Here is a 22536-nt window from a genome sequence, read left to right on the forward strand (position 1 = left end):
TACACAAGATGCAACAGCAGCAGCAGCAGGAGCAGCGTGGTTACCGAGTGGGTCCGTGTTGCTGCTGTTGCTGCTGCCTCCGCGGCTGCTGCTTCGGACACACGCGTTGGAAGCTTTTTCGTACATAAATGCGGTAAGTTGCACTACGACTGCACGTAGGAAAGAGTTTAAAAAAGACCTCACTACAGCACAACGCTTTTGAGGCACTGAGAAATGCACGAAAACGCGCGCCCTTTGGTATACACGTTTTGCTGCACAAACTACGTTTCTCCAAGGCAACCACAAACACGCACTGCGAGCCTATCCAGTGCGGCTGGCAGTAGGCTGTTCTGTCGGAACGGAGGCTTGACCGTAAAGAGATGCTTTAGAAGCCCGCGCGCGTAAGCTGAGATGGGCATCGGAAAAGGAAACCGAAACGAGCCCCGAAAACGAAGGAGAAGGAGATGATACTGCACAACGCGCACCGCGGCGGCACACCACGATCCGGACCGGTCCACAGAAATCAAGAAGGAACCAAGAAGAACGGAGGCCAAGAAAGCGAAACATAAAGCATAAACTTAAGGGAAACGCAAGCTGCGAGCATAGAAGTCCTAGGAGCAGCAAGGGATAGGGAAGGAAGGGTAAAAATACACAAAAAACATACCACTCATGTGGCGTCCCTGGCACAGGAGTGAGCGAGAGAGAAGGAGAGACAGAGAGAACGAAAAAAAATACCCTCAAGCAAGATGACACGACGGGTGTGAAAGAGATAGCGGCTATGCTTGGATCGGGACAGTGTGTGCATAGTGCCAGTTCATTGGACAAATTTTCTAAATCTCATCTTCAAATCAGCAATCCGTGGTCAATATTCGACTTTAGATTACATTAAAAAGGTGAAGTTCCATAAAAGATAAACACCGAATTGTTCAATAGTTCACATATTGAAAAAAATCTCGAGCAATCTCGATGTAATTTTGGACAATTAAACGACCACTGTGTGTTGTCGCGTTATCCTTGAGTTTGACAGATCCTTACCGTCAAGGGGTAGAACAGCGCAAAAACCGTTTGGTGCAAGGAAGCACATTTCAAAAGCACCATTGTACGGAGAATGATTTTCCAAAAATTCTAAAGGATGATTTTAGAATTCTCTACTGCTGACAGAGATTTTGAAGGTTTAAATCTTCGCTAACGTTTGCTATTCCTGGCCCAACATGTAATTGCTCCTTTTCGCAGAGGGATGCTTACCGTCCTGAAACACTCGTTCCACGTTTAGACCATAGGTGGCGCAGGTTTCGTAATAGGTGCACCGTTTCAGATCTTGCGCCAACTTGCGAGCCCGGGCATCATCAATCACGCGTGGTGCTCGTTCGCAAATGCCATCTGCAATGTAGGGAAAACGCGATTGATTAGTGCTGGGAAATGGAAGCATTCCACCATGCTAGAGGCATTTGTGGCAAAGCCTTAATACGCACCTTGCGTACCGACGAGGATGAACGGGATCTCGGCCGTGTTTCGGTGGTGCGCAATTCGGTTGTAGTAGGTGTAGATCGCATTAAAGCTGGATTCGTTGTCGAGGCTGAAGACGAAGATTACGGCATCGACCCAGGCGGCGAACTGGAAAGGGGGAAAAACCGGAAAAACGGAATGGTTAGTTGGCTCAAAATGCTGCTAATAGCTTACCACACACACGCACACGACATTCATTTTCACGATTTTGGGGTGAAACCGAAAAGCGGTTTTTGCAAATTTGCAACCCAACAAAAGGGGAAAGAAATGCAGGACCCATAAACAGAACGTCTCGCAATTGATTCGTCACGGTGAGCCAATAAATCAAAACCAACAATGTACGATTTCTGAAGGCCAGCGGCGGTGCGGTTTTGTTTAAAAAAACTTCTTTTTTACACTCACTTTTGCGGAATTACGTTACCGTTTAGAACCGTTTTTTTTGGCAAAAATTAAAGAAAGGGAATCCTTAATTTTAAAATTGCACAAAATGGAGAAAGAAAAGCAACAAGGATCCTAAGAAGCAGGCTGTGATGTTCGTTTTTTTGTGTGTGTTAAACTTCGGTTACGCTTGACAGTCGGGCAAAATCAGCAGGAGTTCCAGCGGGTCTGAGATAATAGACGAAGGGATAATATACCGGAAATCCGAAAGCAAAGCGCAGCTCTGCAGTCCATTGGAGATCGTTTTGACGAAATATTAACTCATTAATGGACCAAGCGGAATGGGGTAGAGGTGATAAATGTTGGGAAAGCGAATCCGAGAACAAGGGATTGCAGAAAAGCGCAAGTCTTTCGGGGTGGCGTATAAGACGACGCCCGGCAAAGGGCGGACTCAGGCTTTGATTAATAATGCGTGATTTTTTGAGAACGTTGGAGAAGAGGGTTAATTTTTCGACAGTTCAAAAATTCGCAAAGAAAAGGCACAGTGTGACGTGACGTTCCTTCTCCGTTTGAAAGCCTTCGTTCATGTGCTAGATGATGTCGTAAGTCTCCAACACATTTGATGAAGTCATGACAGGAGTGTTATAACCTACTTTTAAGCACATTTAGACCCCTCCGAATGTGTCTGGCACTGGGGGAGACTTCCGTTTGTGTGTATTTGCTGCCGAAAAAAGAAGTAGCAGACGAAGTCAAGCCACAGGAAGCGTCCTTATGCTGCCAAAAACAAAAGCCAAATGTAAATTTAACCAACATCTGCTACGGTTTTGGGGGCAACTAGCAGTAGTCATGCATCCAACAGCACTAGAAACAAATGCAATGTTTGTCAGCATAGAACGCATGCTGCGCGAAAATTGAGCAATATGATTTCCTTTCGGCCGTGCAGTAACGGAAATGACTTATTTCCCGCACTGATGATGGTACCACGAAACCGTCCGACAAGCCCAGCCGGAGGTCGCGCGAAAGTACTCCGTGGTACCGGGACATTAAATCATCAGACCGTTCTAAAACGCGCAATCGTCCGATTGGAGGTACCGCTAGACGCGCAATCGCACAAGTTGCCTTACTTTCCCCTACGCTGGCGTCTGTTGGAAGGACACACCATGCGGGAGCCACTGGATAATGATGATAATAACGAACACGAGCCGTTCCTGATCCAAAACAGAACCCGCACGGAATCCGCCAGAGAAAGCAATGGCCACTGCGTGGAAAACAACGGGTGCCAGATTTATCGTTTTGGGCCATTTGTGAGAGCAATTCGAACAAAAGAAGAAATAGAAAAAAAACATAGAGACGAAAAACATCCAAACTATCACTGCGCACGTGTTTTCCGCCCTGGTGCGCGCTGGTTGTTGGTGCGCCGAGTTACGCCACTAACTACGCCTAATAGAGCTGTCATCGAACGCAGGCTCGGTGTAAAGGAGCGGCTAACATGCGCAAGAACGTGGGGTGATGGGAGAAAACAGCTACAGTAATGGCACAATGAATAGAGCGAAAAAGCGATGTACGCAACGCGCGGAGTAGAACACACGGAGTGGAACACAACAACGAGCAAAAAAAAAACACACACAGAACATAATCGACAACCGGAGAGCCCACCTTAATGGCACCGATTTAATTTATGGTGGGCTCGATTTTGGGCCTAAATTGTGCACAACATCCCCCTACTGGTAGGCGAGGGCATTGCGCAAAGCTCGCGCACACCACGGAGAGGGATGGACAGTAAGGTCGGTTGCTTCAGTTTTCGTAATTTCTCTATCCACCGTCAACGATGCATTGTTTCGTTCTTCGCACCTCTCATAATCGTCTAATATATCTCTAGAGTGGTGGTTCAACGCACCACGGCCCAAGTACACGTTAGGAGAAATGCGTTATGCTATGGGCTGTGACATGGATTTTTTTAACAATCACCATTCCCTGCTCGTACACAGTCATCGTCGTACGGTTATACGGGTTTTGAAAACATGCGATAACATTCCACGCTACTCTGCTGTGCCATCAGGGACGAGATTTCCTGATGTTAAATATGTAACGCATGTTTTTTCCCCAAAAACAAAACCACAACTCACCAGAGAATGTTCGCAACATTCGTAAACACAACGTCCATATCACCGTTGGGGATGCTTTCAACGAAAGGACTTGCTTCTGCTGTTGGCGCAAACACACACACACACACACGCTTTCACGACACAACCGAGGTATCCAAAGTACGGTATGTGTATAATCAGCGGGCAAACAACCTCCAAGTGCTCTGGTAATGATATCCTTACCGAAACCTGGCTCCCGTTCGGAAGAAGTCAACTCTGAACGCGTCCAATTCGCACACTGAACCGTGCCAGGACTCCGCCGAACCTGCACACCAGTAGGCAATGAACTTGATTTGCAACACGCCACACCGCCTCCTCTGTTTTTGTTGTGCCCGTTCGTCAGCTGAAGGTTTTTTTTTTGTTTTTGCTGTGTTCACCCCACATGGGGTGGTTCTCAAAGAGAAAACGCTGGCGCTTTCTTTTGCGATGTTTGTGAAACAGGAGAGAGAGCAACGAAAAAAAAAACACACACACAATAATTCCTGCAACGTGGGGGAGCCTGCCTGCCTGCCTGCCTGGCTGCAGCAGACGGAAGTTCAAGAGGTCGCCATAATGCCGTAACGGTTAGAGAGGCGCAGGCGCGTCCAACCAACCTGCAGCTCACGGAACTAACCGAGGCGAATGGGCCGAAATTCAATAGCAACGGTTGCGGCGACAAGCACCACACGACGAAGACAGGACACGGTAGAATTTGCGTCGCCGACGGCTACTTCCTGCTGCTGTCGGCCAGCATGTAAGAACACGCCGCTCGGTGCCCGTGTGTTGCGCTTTGCCTACCTTTCGGGGGCACTTGCAAGGCGTATCTCCCGTTAATCACGAAACCACGCGCTCGGGGAGGGAGTTGTTTTCGTAGCAAAGCTTGAGACGCCACTGTGGTTCAGGGGGGAGACAAGCAGACGGGTGGGACAGTAACGCGGAGGTGCGTGACGGAAAAGAAAAATTGAATGCCCCCCGAGGCCCATATTTTACAGCTCACGTTACTGCTTTTCCACGGCAAGGTTCATTGAAATGGAAAGCGAATCGGCGACGACTGGCGACTCTGTCTGTTGGCTTTCACGGATCTCGGGAGTCCTGATTGCGATGGGTGTTGCTTTTCGCCACACACACACACTCAGCTACTATTCGCGGCGTAATATTATGCTCAGACGCCTTACAATTATGCAAACATGCAGCACGCGCCCCACACACTCAGACATGATAGCACGAAAGAGGTTTTTCTCCTGTCGCCTCTTAGATCCTGCGGCATTCACAGCCAGAGGCAACATTGGGCTGCAGCTGCCAACCAGACGGTAATTACCGTGCCAGTTGAGAGTGCTCCAGCACACGAGATGACGGTGTGGTGACATTTCTTTGCGTACGGGTGGATTTCGGAACGATGCCGTCGTGCAAGCGCAAATTCGGCATTCCACGATTCCTTCGCCCATTGCCTGCGGCCGACATGGTTGTGCGTGCAACTTCCTTTTCCTGCTTGCGGCGAGGGTTTACTGAACCCCGTCCAAATCAAGACCTCTGGCGGAGAAATATGAACCGACGAGCGAGACCAAATTTTATGATCACCCTGCGGGATGAGGGTACGTCGTGTGCGCACACTTTAGTCCTTCAATTGTTTGATTCAATTTTAGCTTAATTTCCTGTTCTCTCCTGCTTCCGCCTTCATGCGCGAATGCGACACGTAATTAAAGGGTGTTTTTCCGTGCGCATAGAAGTGGGACCCAACCGCGGGTGGTACACCTTTTTAAGGATTCTGTGGCTTTGAAGCGGACGAGTTGTCCCTCCGACCGAAAGGACCATGTGCATCATGCGGTGCGCCATTGCATTGTCGAGTGGTTGCGAGTGAGATTGAGGTGTCTATTATTAATTTCGTGCGTCACATCCGAGTGGAAAACAATGCGTTCAATATTTAAACACATCGTGAAGGGAGAGCGCAATTGTGGGGTAAATGATCGCTAAAATATTTTTTCGCTGCATGAGGTTTCTCGGTGAAGGAATGGAATATCGAACCGTTCCCGTTCACCTTACTATTTGTTCTTTTTTGTCCTAAAAATAGCTGAAAGTAACCGACCAACATTGAACAACCACTTTCAACCGATCGAAGGGCGCAAATCTAGACCCTTTGCTAATGAAGCGATAAATAATCGATACGGCTTCTGGCTACCGAGTGGTGGCAGTGAGACCGAAAACTACATACGAACGTATCTGTGCAACATAGCATTCGTTCTCGTTCAAGGATAATATTTACATTACAATTCCCACTAGACCCAGCGATACATGCATCCTTCGCAGGGAAAGGCCATTCGTTCGTTCAAGCTGCCAGCCAGGACCGATGTCATGCATGAAATCGACGATTTATAACGAGATTCGCGATCCTTTCCACCGTTCCCGCTTCTGCATCGGAAGCTTTGGAACAAGCAGAAATACAAAAAACGAGCTCCGATACCGTTGTCCCAACCCACCGGACTGATGAGAGTCAATAGCTGCTGCGCTATGGATCAATAAATCGTAAAACTGATACGAAAACAACCCATTAACGATTCATCCCGGACTTGCAAATTGCCCTTCACCCTTCGCATTTTCCCTGGTGTACATAACGGGGTGTGCAGACCTAGTTCTAGTCTAGCTCTGTCAGCCAGACCCGCTGAAGGGCACTGGGATTTGCGTAGATCAGAACCTCACGATCGATGCACTGATTAGCAATGCAAATAAGGTGCATCATCCATCGGCGGGACCGTCCTCCGGCTGCTACAGTTACGGGAGAAAGTCATTAAAGTGCAACAAAATAGCGCGACGCTCGCGCTTAACGCTCCGATAAGCACTAAGCCGTCGATGTTCGTCGCTGAAGGTACGCATCGGCAATCACGCTGGGGCGTGTAATTGATTAGCGAGCGCGTAGTTCCCGGGTGGCAATCGACCGTTGCGTGCGCCGCTAATAGCGGTTCGATCCTTGCACAAGCCTGCCGATCGTAATCGAGGGTGCACCCTGCGTTCGGTTTCGATCTGCATTGTTCGGTGCATCAGACGCCTTGGGCGCATCGGACCCATCGCCAGCTAATGCAGCCAATTATTCACGCACCCCATCTCGTAGCGGGGGGCATATGCAAATTTTCTGCAGCACCCCGTTTCAACCGAACGCACTCCAGGACGCGTTTTTTTTTTCCGTGCGGTGCCTTTCGCGTGCGGATTATCGATGACGTTGGGTTGCGAGTGATGGCGGGGAATCGCGAATCAATTGACGGCAGTGATTTTGCGCGATCCTTGCGAGCCAGTTTTGCGCTAACGGTTGTTGCGTATTGTTGATGGTTGATGATTGCGCCTGCGCCATCCCGGCCAGTTGGGTGAACACATTTGCAACAATTAGGCAACAATTTGAGCGATCCCCTTTTCCATACGCTTTTGTATGTGAATGGTAAAAAATGGTGCACGGGAAGATCCGCTGATAACTCCGCGATGTGGAGGGAAGCGAACAAAAAAAAAAGGAGCTGGTCATGCTGCCAGGGATGCGCGCAGTCAATAGGATCGCGGCCTTCGATTGTTTCCCGATGTGAATGACTTTTAATTGTTACCAACATAAAGCGAATTGCAACAATAGCATTGCACACACGCAAAAAAAACGGATGCAACAATCCTGTGATGAAAATGCAAAAAAATAAAATCATCATTTAAACCAGAGCAACAGCTGCAGCTCATATGCATGATACCATCGAACTGCAATTATGTTCCTTAAATAAACACGACAAGCATGTCTGGTTCTCTCGTAAAAGCTTTAGAACGCCACAAGTGAACTGATTTTTGCCGTTTCTGCCCACATATTCAGAGCGCCAACGAATCTCAGACAACTCGAGAGGCGCCAAACTCGCCAGCCAAGTGGAACCTCTCGATCACCGGGATGGCGCCGCCAAAAGCTTTCAAAACGTACGAGGAACTCGCTTTCCATGTGATGCCCAAGTACGTTACACCTGAGGGCGTGCTTCGTCAGGCTGCTGGATCACACTTACGATTGACTGGCGCACTGGCTCCAGCATGCTCGGAAGCAGAAGAAAATGAAAACACCCTTGAAAATCCAATCTTCGACCTACACAACACAGGCACGAGGCGTGTTCGACGGAAGCACCAGAAGCAGCAGAAAATGGAGGCCTGGGGCAAACGAAGCCAGGTTTCTTGTCCGATGGATGTTTCATCCAATCGCTTACGCAATCACGGCTAGATGGAGCCATAACTCATCGCGTCCATTTGGGGGACGGTCCGCCGTTCAGGTTTTCCGATGACAGTTTGCGTTTCCGCCTGAAATGCTATTTATAAATTAACGCTCCGCGTCTCACCGGAAAATCGCTTATCGTCTGACGAACCGATAGCGAACTGGAGGCAAAGAACAGGTTCCATCGGTTTCCGGAATACACTTCCTGGACGGGGAAAGACATTCCGTGGGTTGCACCACAACATTCAGACGGTTAGTGCAGATGGCATCAAAAGTTATTAAAAGCTATGAATAACGTGCGCTTTGCAGACTGCCACCGATAAGAAACACCAACAGCCGAAGGTTATACACCGTGTCACGCGTGTTGCCGACATTGGGATTGGCAGCGGTGTTTGAGCAAACATTTTATCGGGAAAGTTAATTAGAAGACCTTGGCGAACGAGCGAGTTCATCGTTGTCTGTACGGTGGCATCAGGGCACGGTCGAACACAGAAGGTATACGAAAGGTCAAAGTCTCTAAATTGGGGCAAAAGGATGAGCTAAGCTTGCGAATGGCGTTTGTGAGGTTATGAGCCGTTTTATGGAATCGAAGCGAGACGCTGCACCCTTTCCGAGTGAAAGGCCCCAAGGGAACGCTGCCAAGTCTGGGCGCATATATATATTTTTATAGCCATTTGGCCCAACCCAACTCTACTCCGTGTGGCTCACCTGAATCTCCGGTGGACCTCCTTCGTCTCGTATCAGCAGCAGGTAGCTTTGATTGTCGATCTGAATTTCCTTCTTGAAGCGGCCACCCTCGGGCGATTCCTCCTGCATGTACGTGCCGGTCAGATAGCGGTGCACTAGGGCCGACTTTCCCGAGCTTAGACTGCCGACGATGCCGAGCCGGATGTCCGGCACGGATCGAGAAATCGTCCATTCCTGGCTGTTAACGAATGAATCTGCGAAATAGAGCGTAAAAGAATGGAGAGGAGTCTAATAAGTAAGCCGGAACAACCACGAGCGCCGGTAAATCACAAAAACCCACAAACCCTGCCGGCGAAATTCTTAGTTCAGCTCGCCCCATTAGTTTTGGGTGGAATTCTTGTGTGTTTGAGATGGTGTCAGCATAGACAAAAAAAGACTAAGAAAACAAGTTCCGCAGAGGAGCGTTAATGAAACTTTCGCAGGCAACGGTGGACCAAAAAAACCAACGGTAACTAATCCTATTTCTGACAGGAGGATTTGCATTTCATTTTCGCCATTGCGAAGCCGGAGCCAACTTCACCTTAGGGCACCACGAAGGTCAATGTGAGGACCAGGACGACGAGTCCGGTAGTCTACGGCGGGGGACGACGAGGGGAGATGCCGTTTCATTAACACCTCCTTTCAAGTGTCAATCTTGAACTTCACCGTTCGCTGACGGATCATGCAGCGTGACCGAGTTTTCTTTAAGGATAATAGAGCTATTTTCGGGGGTTCCCGTTCCATCGTTCTTAGCTTCACGCAGTGTAAGCCCGCTCTTTTTTTGCATCACTTACGCTGAGGCTGTTTGCAATTGTGGATTCGCATCAACCGCGTGCGAAAAGAAAACGGAATTAGATCTCATCAAAATGTCATTTTTGGTGACATTCCCTCAGGCTGTCCTAACGGACGGACCTCGCCTGCTAAAGGGACGGCGGCCATCGCAACTCGTGTCCAACGACGAGCTGGTTCCTGTGGTGTTTTGCTTTCGGTATTATTTCTATTTAAATCTGCTTGTAGTTAATCAAAGAAGGATTATGTTTTGATAGGCCGACGTTCGCATGAGAGAGTGTGCGTTCGCATTTCGGCGCCCTTGTATTGCCTTCCTGTGTCCACTTTTCGCGAGGACGATTCGCTCAGCATGTTTCTTTAATTCCCTGACGGAATGTCACCAAATTTTGTTTGGAAAAGAGATTTTTGACCCAACCCCCTTTAAAACGTATTTTTTTCACATTCGCTCATCATGACGGATTGTGACTGGTTTCTGTTTGAGCGGCCGATTCGGTCTGGTTTTGTTCGTGGTGATTTATCTTCGGGTGTGTTTTTACAAAAAAGACAACATTCACATACATGTGTAGCTATATATCACGATTTTTTTTTCATAGTGGCATTGTGAAATGTAATCGCTTGATGGAATAGAATGGATATCGTTGGACGAGAATATTTTCCGTTTGCAAAAGGTAATCATTGCTATTATTTTGACCGAAGCATTGCTTCATCTTCACCTTAACTGAAGAGAAGATATATGCTCTCTCAATAGTATACATCTCCTATATCGCATTATGACAAGATGATCCGTCTTCGTTGCTTATAGTAGGATGCTCTGGATATTCTCGAAAATAAGCTTGGATGCTCGTCAAACCGGCTCGTGAGCAGAAAAGGTGATTGATTGCAAAAAGATTAGCCTCCAGAATTGGGGTCGATGTCGAAGGAAGAAAAGTGTAGACCCTGCTGAGCCGTGAAGCAAAACATAACTGGACCGAAAACGACAGTCCGACGAAAGCCTGCGTGTGATTGATGTTATGCGACCAATACCTTTGGTTGGGCTCGAATGTGCTGTGTTCTGAGTAGCATTTGATATGCTACAAGAAAATCAGCCTACAGAACAACAACAAAAAGGGACGAAGGTGACAGTTATAGTGGGGAGGAGAAAAAATCGACAAACAACAGAAAACATGCCAGCATAACCAGGCCGGGAAGGATGCACACAGAGCAACCGACAAAAAACGAATGCCGTAGAAGACAATCATTCGTCAACCGACACCTTCGAGCAAACCGATGTACGGAATGCACATTTGCATCTTGATTGATAGCCGCAACGCCCTTGCAGCTCGAAGGGCCAACAAATGATGCTACTGTCGCCGCTGCCGCCAAGCAAAGGAGCTGTTCCAAGATTGCGCAAGATTGATTGCATGTAAATTAACACCATTTAGGCAGCGCCGTGAACCTCGAAGAGGGCGCGTTGCAATCCAGCAAAAGGGTTACCCGGAGACGCTAATATCGGCGTGAGAATCGTCGTCCCGCCAGGCAACGGTGGTGGCGTCGTCCGTTGGTTGGGTGGCGTCGGCTGGATCGGGAGCGGACATATACCGGTCGTCAGTGGCGAGGGTCCCGGAAACGATGCTGCCTCCTTATGCTGCCGGTGCCGAACGTCCGGACAAATTAGTTGACGCATATAATCTTCGAATTAATCACCGGTCCATTTGTCTTCGAGAATGCGTGTGTGCCACCTTGGAGAAGAACTTACGTTCTTGGTGCTACGTTCACGTGGCAAATGGTTTCGGTTTGCATTTCAAGGGACGGCATTTGTTTACAAAACTTAGCACCATCAGGGCAGTCACCGGTCGATGGAGGTGAACATAAAGTTTGGTATTTTATAACCGTGCCTATTTTCGTGGTCTAACCCTTTCCAGTCTAGCGCTGAAACACACTCTTCGAGTTTCAATGAAGTACACACGCGAGTGTATGGTGTTTGTTTTGCAACCGTTTTGAAATAAACGCTAGTTCTACAACCGATCAAGAGTACAAAATTGCTGTGGTGTGAAATTAATTTCAGTTTTGGCATCAATCATATTTTGCTGATATTATTGAATGGCACACGCGTGGCTGAGCTGCAAATTGGCTTTTGAACGGCATTTCATCGACGTTTCCAATCAAATTTTTGACACGCCTTCCAAACCACGCTTCTCGGGGGATTAATAGTGTAGGCACGTAATTTATATGGCGCAATTTTGTTTCGCAGCCAAGAGATGTTTCTGCTTTTTTTCTGTAATAGGATTTTCATATTATTAAAGTGCTAGCTGGTTGGGCCTTTTTCTTATCGTAAATGTGGCTTCAATTTGTTAAAAAAGTGAATGTGAAAATCATCTTAAATACCAAAGTTTATGAAGCACCCACGCGTCAGCAACCGTCCCATATCGAAAAGCAATTTGTCCGTGGACGATTACAAACTGGTTCATCGGCGTGCGGCATAAATTTGAATTCATGATTCGCGTTTTCGCTTATTCCTTTACCAAACGTTTCCTTGTGCGTCTCAGCTTTGCACACATGGTTTTGGCATTTCGGAAACTCGTAATCCTTTAAATAAATTTACATATGCGTTGGAGAGCACCATTTTATGAGTACGCATTTTTGTACGCGAATTCCCGCATAGTAGCACGTTTCGACGTACGATTGTGACCAAATGACCTCACTGGCTTGGGGAATCGCTAAACGGTTGGCGTTATTTTGGCGTAATAAAGCCGATGGTAATGATGGCGTCAACGCCATCGCCTATCAAGCCAACGACGGTTTCACTTTCCACAACACAATAAAGCCGGAGGCACAACTTCCGCCAAGGTCACGACACGACAAATGGAATGGCCATACCATGACTAGCCCGCCTTGCATACAGCTTACCAGACTGTGGCAAGTGAAAACCCTAATTAACCAATCCAACTCGCGACTGAGAGAATGGAATAGAAGCGATGACATAATCGCTGGAGCTACATTATATCCCGAACGCCCCAGATGGAGCAACATCAACGGACAAAGTGGCATAAACGTGAAGGAAAAACGCAACCAAGTGAACACAATTTTCCCTTGGTCGCTCATTTTCCTCCCAACGAGTACACTATGCTGCAGGCAGCAGGACACACAGGCCCGAGAACCGGCTACGCACCATCGCCATTTTGCCGCAATGTTGGAGGAAGTTTATGGCCATAAATAATCGCGTGAAATGATTCAAACAAATCATTTACACCTCCTGCCTGCGGGCAAACGGGAGCAGTTGGCACAACATGGCATCATTCCCATGTCGTTCGCATGTTGGGCAGTTTAAGTTGTCGCCACATCTTCACACTGCACCGCGGCTTTTGGCTTGCTTTGTACCGCGTTATCATTACTCATCTTGGTGCGAGAGCTGCCTCATCTGCGACGCGGTAAACGGCGAAAAGTGCAACCACACACATCGTGCCACATTGCGAAGAGTACGGTGACGATAGCGAGACGACATTTTCTGTTCCGTGGTACTAATTTTCACACGCAAACGCGCCTATCCGACCGACAGCTCACTAAATGAAGATGTTGATGTTTCTTTGGAAATTGTCGGGCCCAAGAAGGAGTCCCTTCCGTAACATAACAAGAGCGAGAGCTTAGCTAGGCACTGACTTTGAATAGAAAATCGAGGGGCCAGAACACTTTGTGACGCCCAGCAACGGAAAAACCGCCCGCTGGTGTGTCCGAAACGGGAAAAAGGTGGAATGCTGCCACGAGCAGTTTGTTGGAACTCTTCCACGGTCGTAAAGCTAATGAAGTCTGACGCCGAGAGCTGGGCCTCCGTGCCACGCCACCACGGTATGAAATTAGTCAGTCGAAAAAGGTCCGCTAAATAGTGGTGCGAGTCCAAAAATATCGCTGACTAACAGCAAACGCTCAGCGGGAAACTACACGAAGTTCTCGCCGAATGACGACTTGCTACTAGGGGAGTTGTAAATGTCGATGAATCGACGCCTTTTTTTAGAGTTCACCAGTACACAGTGGCTTGTTTTCTTCGTTTAGAGAGGAAAATAAATACAAAAAATGACTCCCCCATGACAACACAAGTTCGTAGGTCAAACGTCTCGCAAACGGCTTCACTTTCGTGGGTCAGAGTTGCATTATCGTTCGCTTGTCATCACCGTAAAAACCAACCACGCGATGCGAACGAATGTAGACCAGTGATGCGCAAAAATAAGGCAAGGGAAATTAAAAGAAAAAAAGCTGTACGAGGGGAAAAGCGCCTAAGGTGTTCCGCTTAAGTACCTCCTCAGCAGGCGTTGCGAAGGAGGAAGGGATCTTCTGATTACACCTGACCTGGTCAGAGGGGAGCCATTGTAAAGCCGGCTCGGTCCCCTTGGCTATCCAAATGTCAGCAATATTTACCGAATATTGAACAGGATGCTTCCCGGGGGTGGCCTTCAGGGATGGAATTCCATTGAACCACATCCGGAATCTACAACCAGAGGGTGCAATCAACCGGAAAGTATGAGAACCGCTAGCAGGTGTTAAGGACCACTCTGTGGGCTTTGCTCTGAGGGCAGAACGGAGTTAATTGAAAATAATGAACCGGCAAATGATTCGGCAAGCATTTCCGCAGTATTTTGGTTTTGTTTGTGGAGTCTACTTCGTTTTTCCGATTCCAGGTCTGGTTGCGAGATTCTCTTTTGTACGTGTCACTGTCTGAAGAGTTTTCATCTCGAACGATCATAAACATGTTTTCCTTACCCTGCATTCCGTCTTTCATTCATGCCTCGCTGGCCAATGCAGACGGGGGTGGAAAATGTGAAAACGCTTAAAATCCGGAGGGCCGACAGCACTAATAGCCGAAGCGGCGGAAATGTACTTCCTTCTGATTATGCTATTTTGTTCGAATTTCCATACCACCTTTCCCGCTCGGGATGCAACGCTTTAACAACGCTCATCCTCGCCTCATGAGGGCGTTTTGGGTGCTCACTTTTCTTCGTTTTGTTTTGATCGATTTATGCACTGGCAGCGACGGAGCGGTCGGCTAGCTAAGAAGCAGCTACGAAGGGAGAATTCTCCACCACCCCGGGAGAGATCTGAACGTGCATATATTTATTCTATCGCTTCCGTTTCCTGCGGCGGCAAAAAGCGCTTTACCATGGGTCAAATATTTCCTTCCATTGAGCCACCCCTGGTGAAGGAATAAATTAATTAAACATGCAAAAACCGCCTTCTAAATTTCATTGTGGGGCAAGTAATACGCGACTTGAAAAATTATCCTTTTCCGGAAGCGACCATGAAATTTTCTTCCGACCGCATCAATTACCTTTTTTTCTGTTGAAGCCAAATTATTGAGTCCCTTCTAGCTAACAAAAAATGATCATCGATGGTACTTCGAGGGTCATTTTGACCCTCATCTTACAGAAAATCGTACAGAAATATGTCGTACAACGAAAGATATTCGTTTGACTGTGTTTTGCCTTCTTTGAGAAATTTTAAAACAATTTAAAAATAAACAAGCAGATTTGATGATCTCTTTAAGCAATGAAAGAGTTCGAAATTGCTCTAAGCCTGAGATTGTTTCCAAACCAACCGCAACGAAGCTGCGAAGCCGTTCCGACCAACGCCTAAATTATCCACCAGTGGCCACTTGTCCGAAAGGTTAACGAACGCTTTTATAGCCTCTTAGGTGGGATGAGAGCTTTCTGGCCATGGCAGAGCACAGGCACGCTCGAAGCATGGAATGATTTCCTGCGCGTGAATATGTAGCAGACCATTATGTTGCTTGTTTAGCTATCTGTTCTTAGCAATGCCTACGATTCGGTGCTGCGTTGAATTATTCTTCGAACGACTTCCATTTCTATTCCATCGATGACTTCCTTATGTCAGAAGCCATAGGAGCTGCGGCGATCATTATTTTAATATGCATCAACATGCCTGTGTCCATGGGGAACCAGAACGAAAGACGTTTTACCGTTTACACAAAACAACAAAAGACCAGCCTACACGGTGATGTAACAACATAACTAAATTCAAGGATGGCATCATACGCCCTTACCTACGATCTGTTAGCATGTTCTATTGAATTCGATTAAATTATTTCTGCCAGCCGTCTGTCGATAATTGACCGACCACATGTGTAATCGAATATACGTCCAAGCACAGCGTGAATGGCAATCATGATCCACTTACGCAAGTGACGAGCTGGTGATTAAATTAAACGTGATCTGATTCGTAATTGATTACTGCAGGTGAAATCATTTACCAAGGTGCTCCCGTGAGTGTTGCTTTTCTTCCCTGATGCCAAATGCCGCTAGCGTACCACAGCCACAGTGCAGCGGCCGGTTGAAATGAAACAATTTTCGAAGGTTTTTAAAAGGCGCTGTTTTGTTGCTTCATCCGTGCGACCTCATTTGAAGGAAGTTTCAAATCGGTTACAATTGGATGGTTTTGCGATGGAGGTTAAGCCGCATTTGAGCGATATAATCGTTTTCTTCACACTGCGATTTATAGCCTGCAATGCAACAGTCGGCACCAGAAATTGCCACCCGGTGTTCGATTATTTCGATTACACATCGATGATTGCTCTCAGTTTCGACCGGTACCGTGGCGTGTTATTTTTCTTTTCTTGCTTTCCTCGAACTATTATGCAACACAATTATGCTTTCCACTTCATGCTCAAGTACCGACAATGTCGCTCTAGAGATCGAAGATCGCAAAATAAATATGTTTCAAACGCTACGTACTTTCACTCCACCTTGTTGAGAAAAGGAGTTATGGAACAGCGTTCGGAATCGCACGCAGCCGAAGATAAAACGGGACCCCGTGTACGTTGGGACACAGGGATAAATCAATTAGTTCGTCAAACATCGAAAGCACGTGCAGGAAAGTGGCTACAACGTGAGGTTTACCAGCAAACCACGCCAGACTGCTAATCATCGATCCGTCATCTCACCAAGAGGCAAGCCACATGCCATGCACAGTAAGCACTGCATATTTGCATGCTCTCGATACTGCTCAAACATAATGGGCGGTGGGGAAATCGATTAGGTTGGCCCGGGGCGTCATTTAGTTGAAGCGATTACCGAACGATGGCGCCACAAACGTTTCACCAATTTCCTGCTTTGGGTTAATGGCGGTGGGACAACTTTTGCATACCGTGAAAGCCGTAATTGGCGGAACAGGATAAAAGCAGCTCGCCGCCATTATGTATCACTTTGCACCGGATTAATGACATTTTTCTTGCTCTTAGTTACGCTATACGATTATTTGATTGCGCAAATATCGTCAGATAAATCAAACTATGAGCCAAACTGTTTGAACATCCACGGCGCGGGGTATTCCTTAAATCAATACTTCATCGCCTTTCGCCAAACTCGATATCCTAACTACTGAGGTTAGCATCTACGATGCTAAGTCAAAGAGACGTACCACAATTTGAGAGTGTGTTCTTGGAACTAACCTAGAAGATATCATTTCCGGAGCTGCAGTGCTCTCGAAGTCTACACTGCAAGCTATAGACCCTTGCAGCTCTGCAAACTCTCGAAATGAGTATAGAAATTGAAATCATTCTCCCGATGCTCAATCGATGATGGTATGCAAGGAATGGGTTAAGTTGTTTGTTTGTTTCCGAGTCCCGGTTGCAATAAATCATACCAGGAATTGGAAAACATTCGACCTCCGATGGGTGGCTTCCTGCTACGGATAAGCAAACCGTGGCGAAGAATTTCGTATACAAACTCACTCACTCGTCGCTTCGAACCAAACCGGCACGAGCTGACGTAAGATGAGTGAAATAATTCATTACCATCGATCGATTTGCACAACGGGACCAGTCATTTCTGGGAAGATCAGCCAGCTTCTGCTTGCAAACCGTATGGGTTGTTGGCGTATGCCAGAAATTGGCACGCTTTCTGCTTGTGAGATATTTATTACTCCGGCTAGGACGGGCCTGACTGAATTCGATCTGTGACGTGTTGCCTGAGCTAAGGTATTGATGACGGCGTTGTTTTGACGTCGTTGGTGAAAAGAACAAAACGAACAAAGCGAAACGATCCACGGACCGGATGCCAGTCTGAGCAAACACAAAATATCTTTTAAGTAAGCAAAACATCGCAGGCAAAAACTATAGAAAATCGACGACCCAATCAAAAACAAGAATGCAAAAGGAGCCAAACAAACGGGACAATCCAAGGATGTTTTTTAAGGCGCTCACCATGGAAAGTTTGATTTATTTTTCTTCTCTACCTTGATCGCACATGTTTTAAAGTTGATTTTCTAGAAATTGTTCCATGAAATAATCGCCTTCCGGTGCTGCTCTGTTGCGTCACATAAGCCCTCAGGTGGGTTGTGCAAACTGCAACTGGAACCTGGTTGCAGTAGAACAGAATGTAAAGGTCACCCCAAAAACAGGTCGCCTTGGTGCATCGCACTGAATGAAAGGAAAGCGTACAATAACTGCCAATATCGTGCCCTGCGCACCCTCGCAAGCCACACGGCAGACAGCAAGAGAAATGGCTTAGGGTTTTTGTTATCCTTCGCTTTCCATTTCTTACCACTGTGTCCCCGAGCGAGCAAGAATCGCAATGTCTGAACCGTCGCGCTGACGACTTGAGGTTCAGAAACAGAAGAAAAAAACTGGCAATGGAAAGGTGGCCTGGTCTGCGCCGTTTGGCAGTGTTTGCTCTAGATTACGTAGGCATGTGCCCTCGGAAAAGGGATCAATAGCACTCACCAACAAACCCGGGAGCAACAGCGAAGGTCTTTGCGGAGGCACGAATTTAAGGGAAAATTCCAAACAGCTGCCTCACCGAGACGGATGGACGCCTGGTGCACGGGTGTGTTTGTTCGGGAAGAAAGTTTATCGAGATTTCTTCGCCAGCACTGCGCCCTCACAGCGGGTTGATGCGTTCGACCCCTCCTCCGTTGCCAATTGCAGCAGCGCACCAACGTCTTTTATTTACTCTTTGCAGAGATGAGCAGAAGCGTTGAGCTCGGAAGCAAAGGAGGCCAACGGTGCCAATAAATTCGCCACCGAAGAAACGGAAGCGTCTCTCCGCAAGGATAAGAGTGCAAAGAACAGCGTCGTCTGGACCGGATGGGCCGGCACGATGTATGCTCTAGTTTTAACTGATTTTGTACGGCTTTCTTTCGGACCGGCAACAGTCGTTTCTGCATCACGGAAGGGACACGGCATGCGACTAATTACGGCACGATTGTGCTCCCTATGCGATAGCTCAGGAATTGGACAGGAAGCTGGCCATTGTCCCAAAAGCCGAACCGTTGATAAAGGCGCTTACTTTTTGCAGTCTCATCAAAAGCCGGAAGCTCGATGCAGAAAATGAAATGCATCTTTAGGTGCACAATGATGCAGCAGCAAATTACAGTCCTTGTTCTCGGGTAGTGGTCAGGTCAGGTCATCCAGACTTACGTATCATATATATTAAGCATGTCTTGGCCCATTCGACAAGATTTGCAGTTAGGCACGGCTTCTAGCAGAGAGAACCGGTAGAAGGAGTAGTGACCGATGGCCAAAATTCAATCGTCATCGTGCAGCGAAAGAAGCTGCAGTGGATGAGCAAGAAGCATATGCACCTAGAATGTTGGGACTCTTGCATCGGGTGGAAACAGATAGAGTTAATTGCCAACGGGTTTGCTTCAGAACGAACTTCAGCAGTCTTGAATCGCGTTGATTGGAAACAAGTTCAACATTAGATCCGTCACACAGCACGATCGTGTGAAAGAATGTTCGCGATTGCAGCATAATGTTCACAGATTTTCAGCGAACAAATACCTGCCAGGCATAAGGGTGCTTCAATTCATTAAAAAGTAATTGAGTTCTTCGCTGCCATCGGAAACGTCATCCTTTCATCCATTCAAAGCTCCTTCCATTTCGCCCTGGGCGGTGCCGGCCGAGTTTTCTTTGGTCGCCCTGTTGGATGCTAAAATTTGGACAAACGTTTGCGCTTCACTGCAGTCAAATCGAAAACCAGTTCAAATATTCATGCATGGCGCTGTATGCTCTACAAAAGGGAAAAAAGGAGCTCGCCAAAAACGAAACTGAGGTCAGAAGGTTTTCTGTACGCAAAAAAAAACGCGGAACTTCACATCGGTTCTCCTGCGACGGAATTTTTTCGGGTGTGAAGGCTGTTTTGTTTCCTCGGTTGGAAAACGAAGCGGGGAATATGTTTGGCAATAAAACATAGGTTTTCATATGCGATGGGGCGCACACTTGCATGACAATGGCAGCGGAGGAATCAGCAAGCAGAAAACTCTGATTAAGCAAGAAGACAACACCGGTGGTAAATAGGCGCGGCGAGTTGTAGCACAAGGCTCGGTTCCGTACTTGCGTACCCGTCGTTATGCCCTACTCGTCCTAACCCATGACTATCTTTGGTTCTGTTTTCGGCGCTAAATACGGTCGAATCTTCTTCTTCTTCCTCCCACCACTGCGCCAGGATCAGCAAAGGGGTGCGGAATCATTTTCCGCGGTCCTTCGTACGTCCTTCGAAAATAGGGTAATGTCTACGAGCCTAAAACGAATGTTGCCGATGTTTTACCGACGATAGCATTGTTTGCAGTTGATAATATTCTGTTTTTCTTGCATCACATTTCACAAACATACACACAACGTGGCGCATGATTATTCATTGCCGAAAACAGCAGAGGAAACAAAGGTAACGACACAGTAACAACTGACCTCTTGTGAAGTATCTGAAACGAAGCGTGGTGATGGAAGCCGGAGGAGTGAGATGGAACCAAGTACGGGGAGGAGCAATTCTTAGTATCACTACAGAATCGCAAAAGGGATGGGAACGGAAGGACATTCGCTGATCGCAGGATATGGTTCCGAACATGGTGTCCTGCCGTGTGGTGCCGAGAGTTTGATCAAGATGGTGCCATTACGGGCTTGAACGAAAGGATGCTGGTCTTTTCTTGTGCAGAAAGGCAGCACGCCTCGCAGCAGGAGATGGCGCTCCCATTTTTTTTATCAAAGGTAACAGATATCCGCGCAAGATGTATATCGCTGTCCAGCGCTAATTCAGGTGACAAATTTAAGGTTGATACTTAGTTTCGCCCCAGGAGCGCGCCACTTGAGCGCAACATTGTACGAGACCGCGGGGGTTCGTGAAGAACGAAGGGGCGTTCCGGTTTTATTGCTGCTAAATTGTAGCAGACTTCAAAAAGAAGTCTGTTTTCAATTACAACCACGGCCGGACCTGTTTGTTACTGCGATTTTGCGCGGCAAAAGCGTCTTGGCTGATAAAGACGTTGAGGTCTCCTGCTGAGAGTGATCCAGCGGTGGTCGCCTATGTTGGTCATTTTAAAGCCATGAGCTGGCAGACCATCCAAACGGTAGACGAAGTTTTCCGCGCTTACCGTTTTTATGCCGTTTCCCTCGTTCCAACACGTTCACAGTTGGCTATTTCAGTGCAATCTCGTGGAATATTAACGCAGGTTTACTCATTCTAACGATAAAACGCACTGTTTCTTGGCCGTTCTTTTCGCTTCTTCTCAGTGAGTGCTTACCTAAACAGACAAAAAAAGAAAAGAGAAGAAAAACGTGGAGTCAGTATAAATACCATTTACAAAATTACTCCCGAAACATCATATAAATCAAAACATTTGCCACATAGCCGAGGGATGGAAAAAAAACTCCGAAAATCTAAATACGACACAATTACACGTTAATGTTTGCCAAAAGTTCTACCCCACAACGATCCCGGTCAAACCATTTATCAAACGAGGATAATGAATTCGACTCGGTACGCACATGCAATTTGGGTTTGTTTCGTCCAGTGTCCGGAGCTCGGTAGCAGAGAAACCTTACGAAGTGTTTTTTTCCTTTACGTTTTAGGCATAAGATAGCTCGGTACTAGACAATCTGCTGCAAGAAGAGGATGCTACGCGCCATTTGCGGGATCCGAGTTGATCCTGGTTCTAAAAGTTCCTCCTTTCCACTTGCTGCCCCGCCACGAACTGTACCTACCCATTCACAATTTAACGCATCTTTACCATCAAATTAATGCAGGTATGATAATGAACAATCATAAATTTAACGAGTTCCAAAATTTTGCCATAACCCTTTGAAATTGCTCCTGCCACATGGCCGTACGTTGATGGAGCAAATCCGTCCTCGTCGGTTCTCGCTTTTACCTCTACAATTTCCAACCGTAACATCGTTTCTGTTTCCAAACGATGGAAAACAAAAAAACCTTTTCTTGCAACGAAGCTTCTTTCGTAATCGCATTGTAACAGATTTTTCTTTGCATGAAGGGGTTATATAAAATTGCTGCGAATTCATGTTCTCTCCTTGTGCCGCTTCCGAGTTTAGAATGTGACCTTTCCCTCTAACCTACTTAGCACACGTAACTTCGCCCTCTATCCTTCTCGATCGTTCTCCTATCACGCTCCTTCGTGGCACGATTTCCAAACCGTTTCCAGGCTCTCCATCCGCTGTCTGCCTAGCGTACAGTGCTTTAAACACATCAGCCACTTGAGGCGATGTCGTTATGTACCCGAAAAAAAAATTAGGACACCACGAGAACCCAACTAGAGGGATAAACTGGATAGAAACAGGAATTTAAAAAGGCTTGAAGCAATTCAATTTAAAATTTATATTTTTCGCAAATTAAATTCCACTCAAGCCCATACGATCTGTGTAGCAAGGCCGGCCTGTTCTTATCCCTTTTCGCGAACCCACCACCCAGGACAAGGCGTGCTAGCGTACCGTGTTATTGTTATTCTTCAGCTAGATGCGCTCGACTCATAGAAGTGAATCAAAAGCGGTCTCCCGAATAGCGCAATTTTTTGAGCTACACCGCGCGCGCCAACGTTTTTCTGGGCGTTCCG

At 47.1% G+C, this 22536-nt stretch overlaps 1 protein-coding gene across 1 annotated transcript in view; it reads right to left on the bottom strand.

The window, feature by feature from the left end:
* LOC128723252 (centaurin-gamma-1A) overlaps positions 1-22536 on the bottom strand; it is a 36243-nt gene that overhangs the window by 2892 nt on the left and 10815 nt on the right. The window contains exons 2-4 of the mRNA XM_053816971.1: positions 8908-9140; positions 1452-1593; positions 1225-1359 (exon numbers count right to left, since the gene is read on the bottom strand). Coding sequence (XP_053672946.1) covers positions 1225-1359; positions 1452-1593; positions 8908-9140 — 510 coding nt within the window. The remainder of the gene's footprint in view (positions 1-1224; positions 1360-1451; positions 1594-8907; positions 9141-22536) is intronic.

Source organism: Anopheles nili, chromosome 3 (genome assembly GCF_943737925.1).
Source record: "Anopheles nili chromosome 3, idAnoNiliSN_F5_01, whole genome shotgun sequence".
Taxonomy (NCBI): Eukaryota; Metazoa; Arthropoda; class Insecta; order Diptera; family Culicidae; genus Anopheles; species Anopheles nili.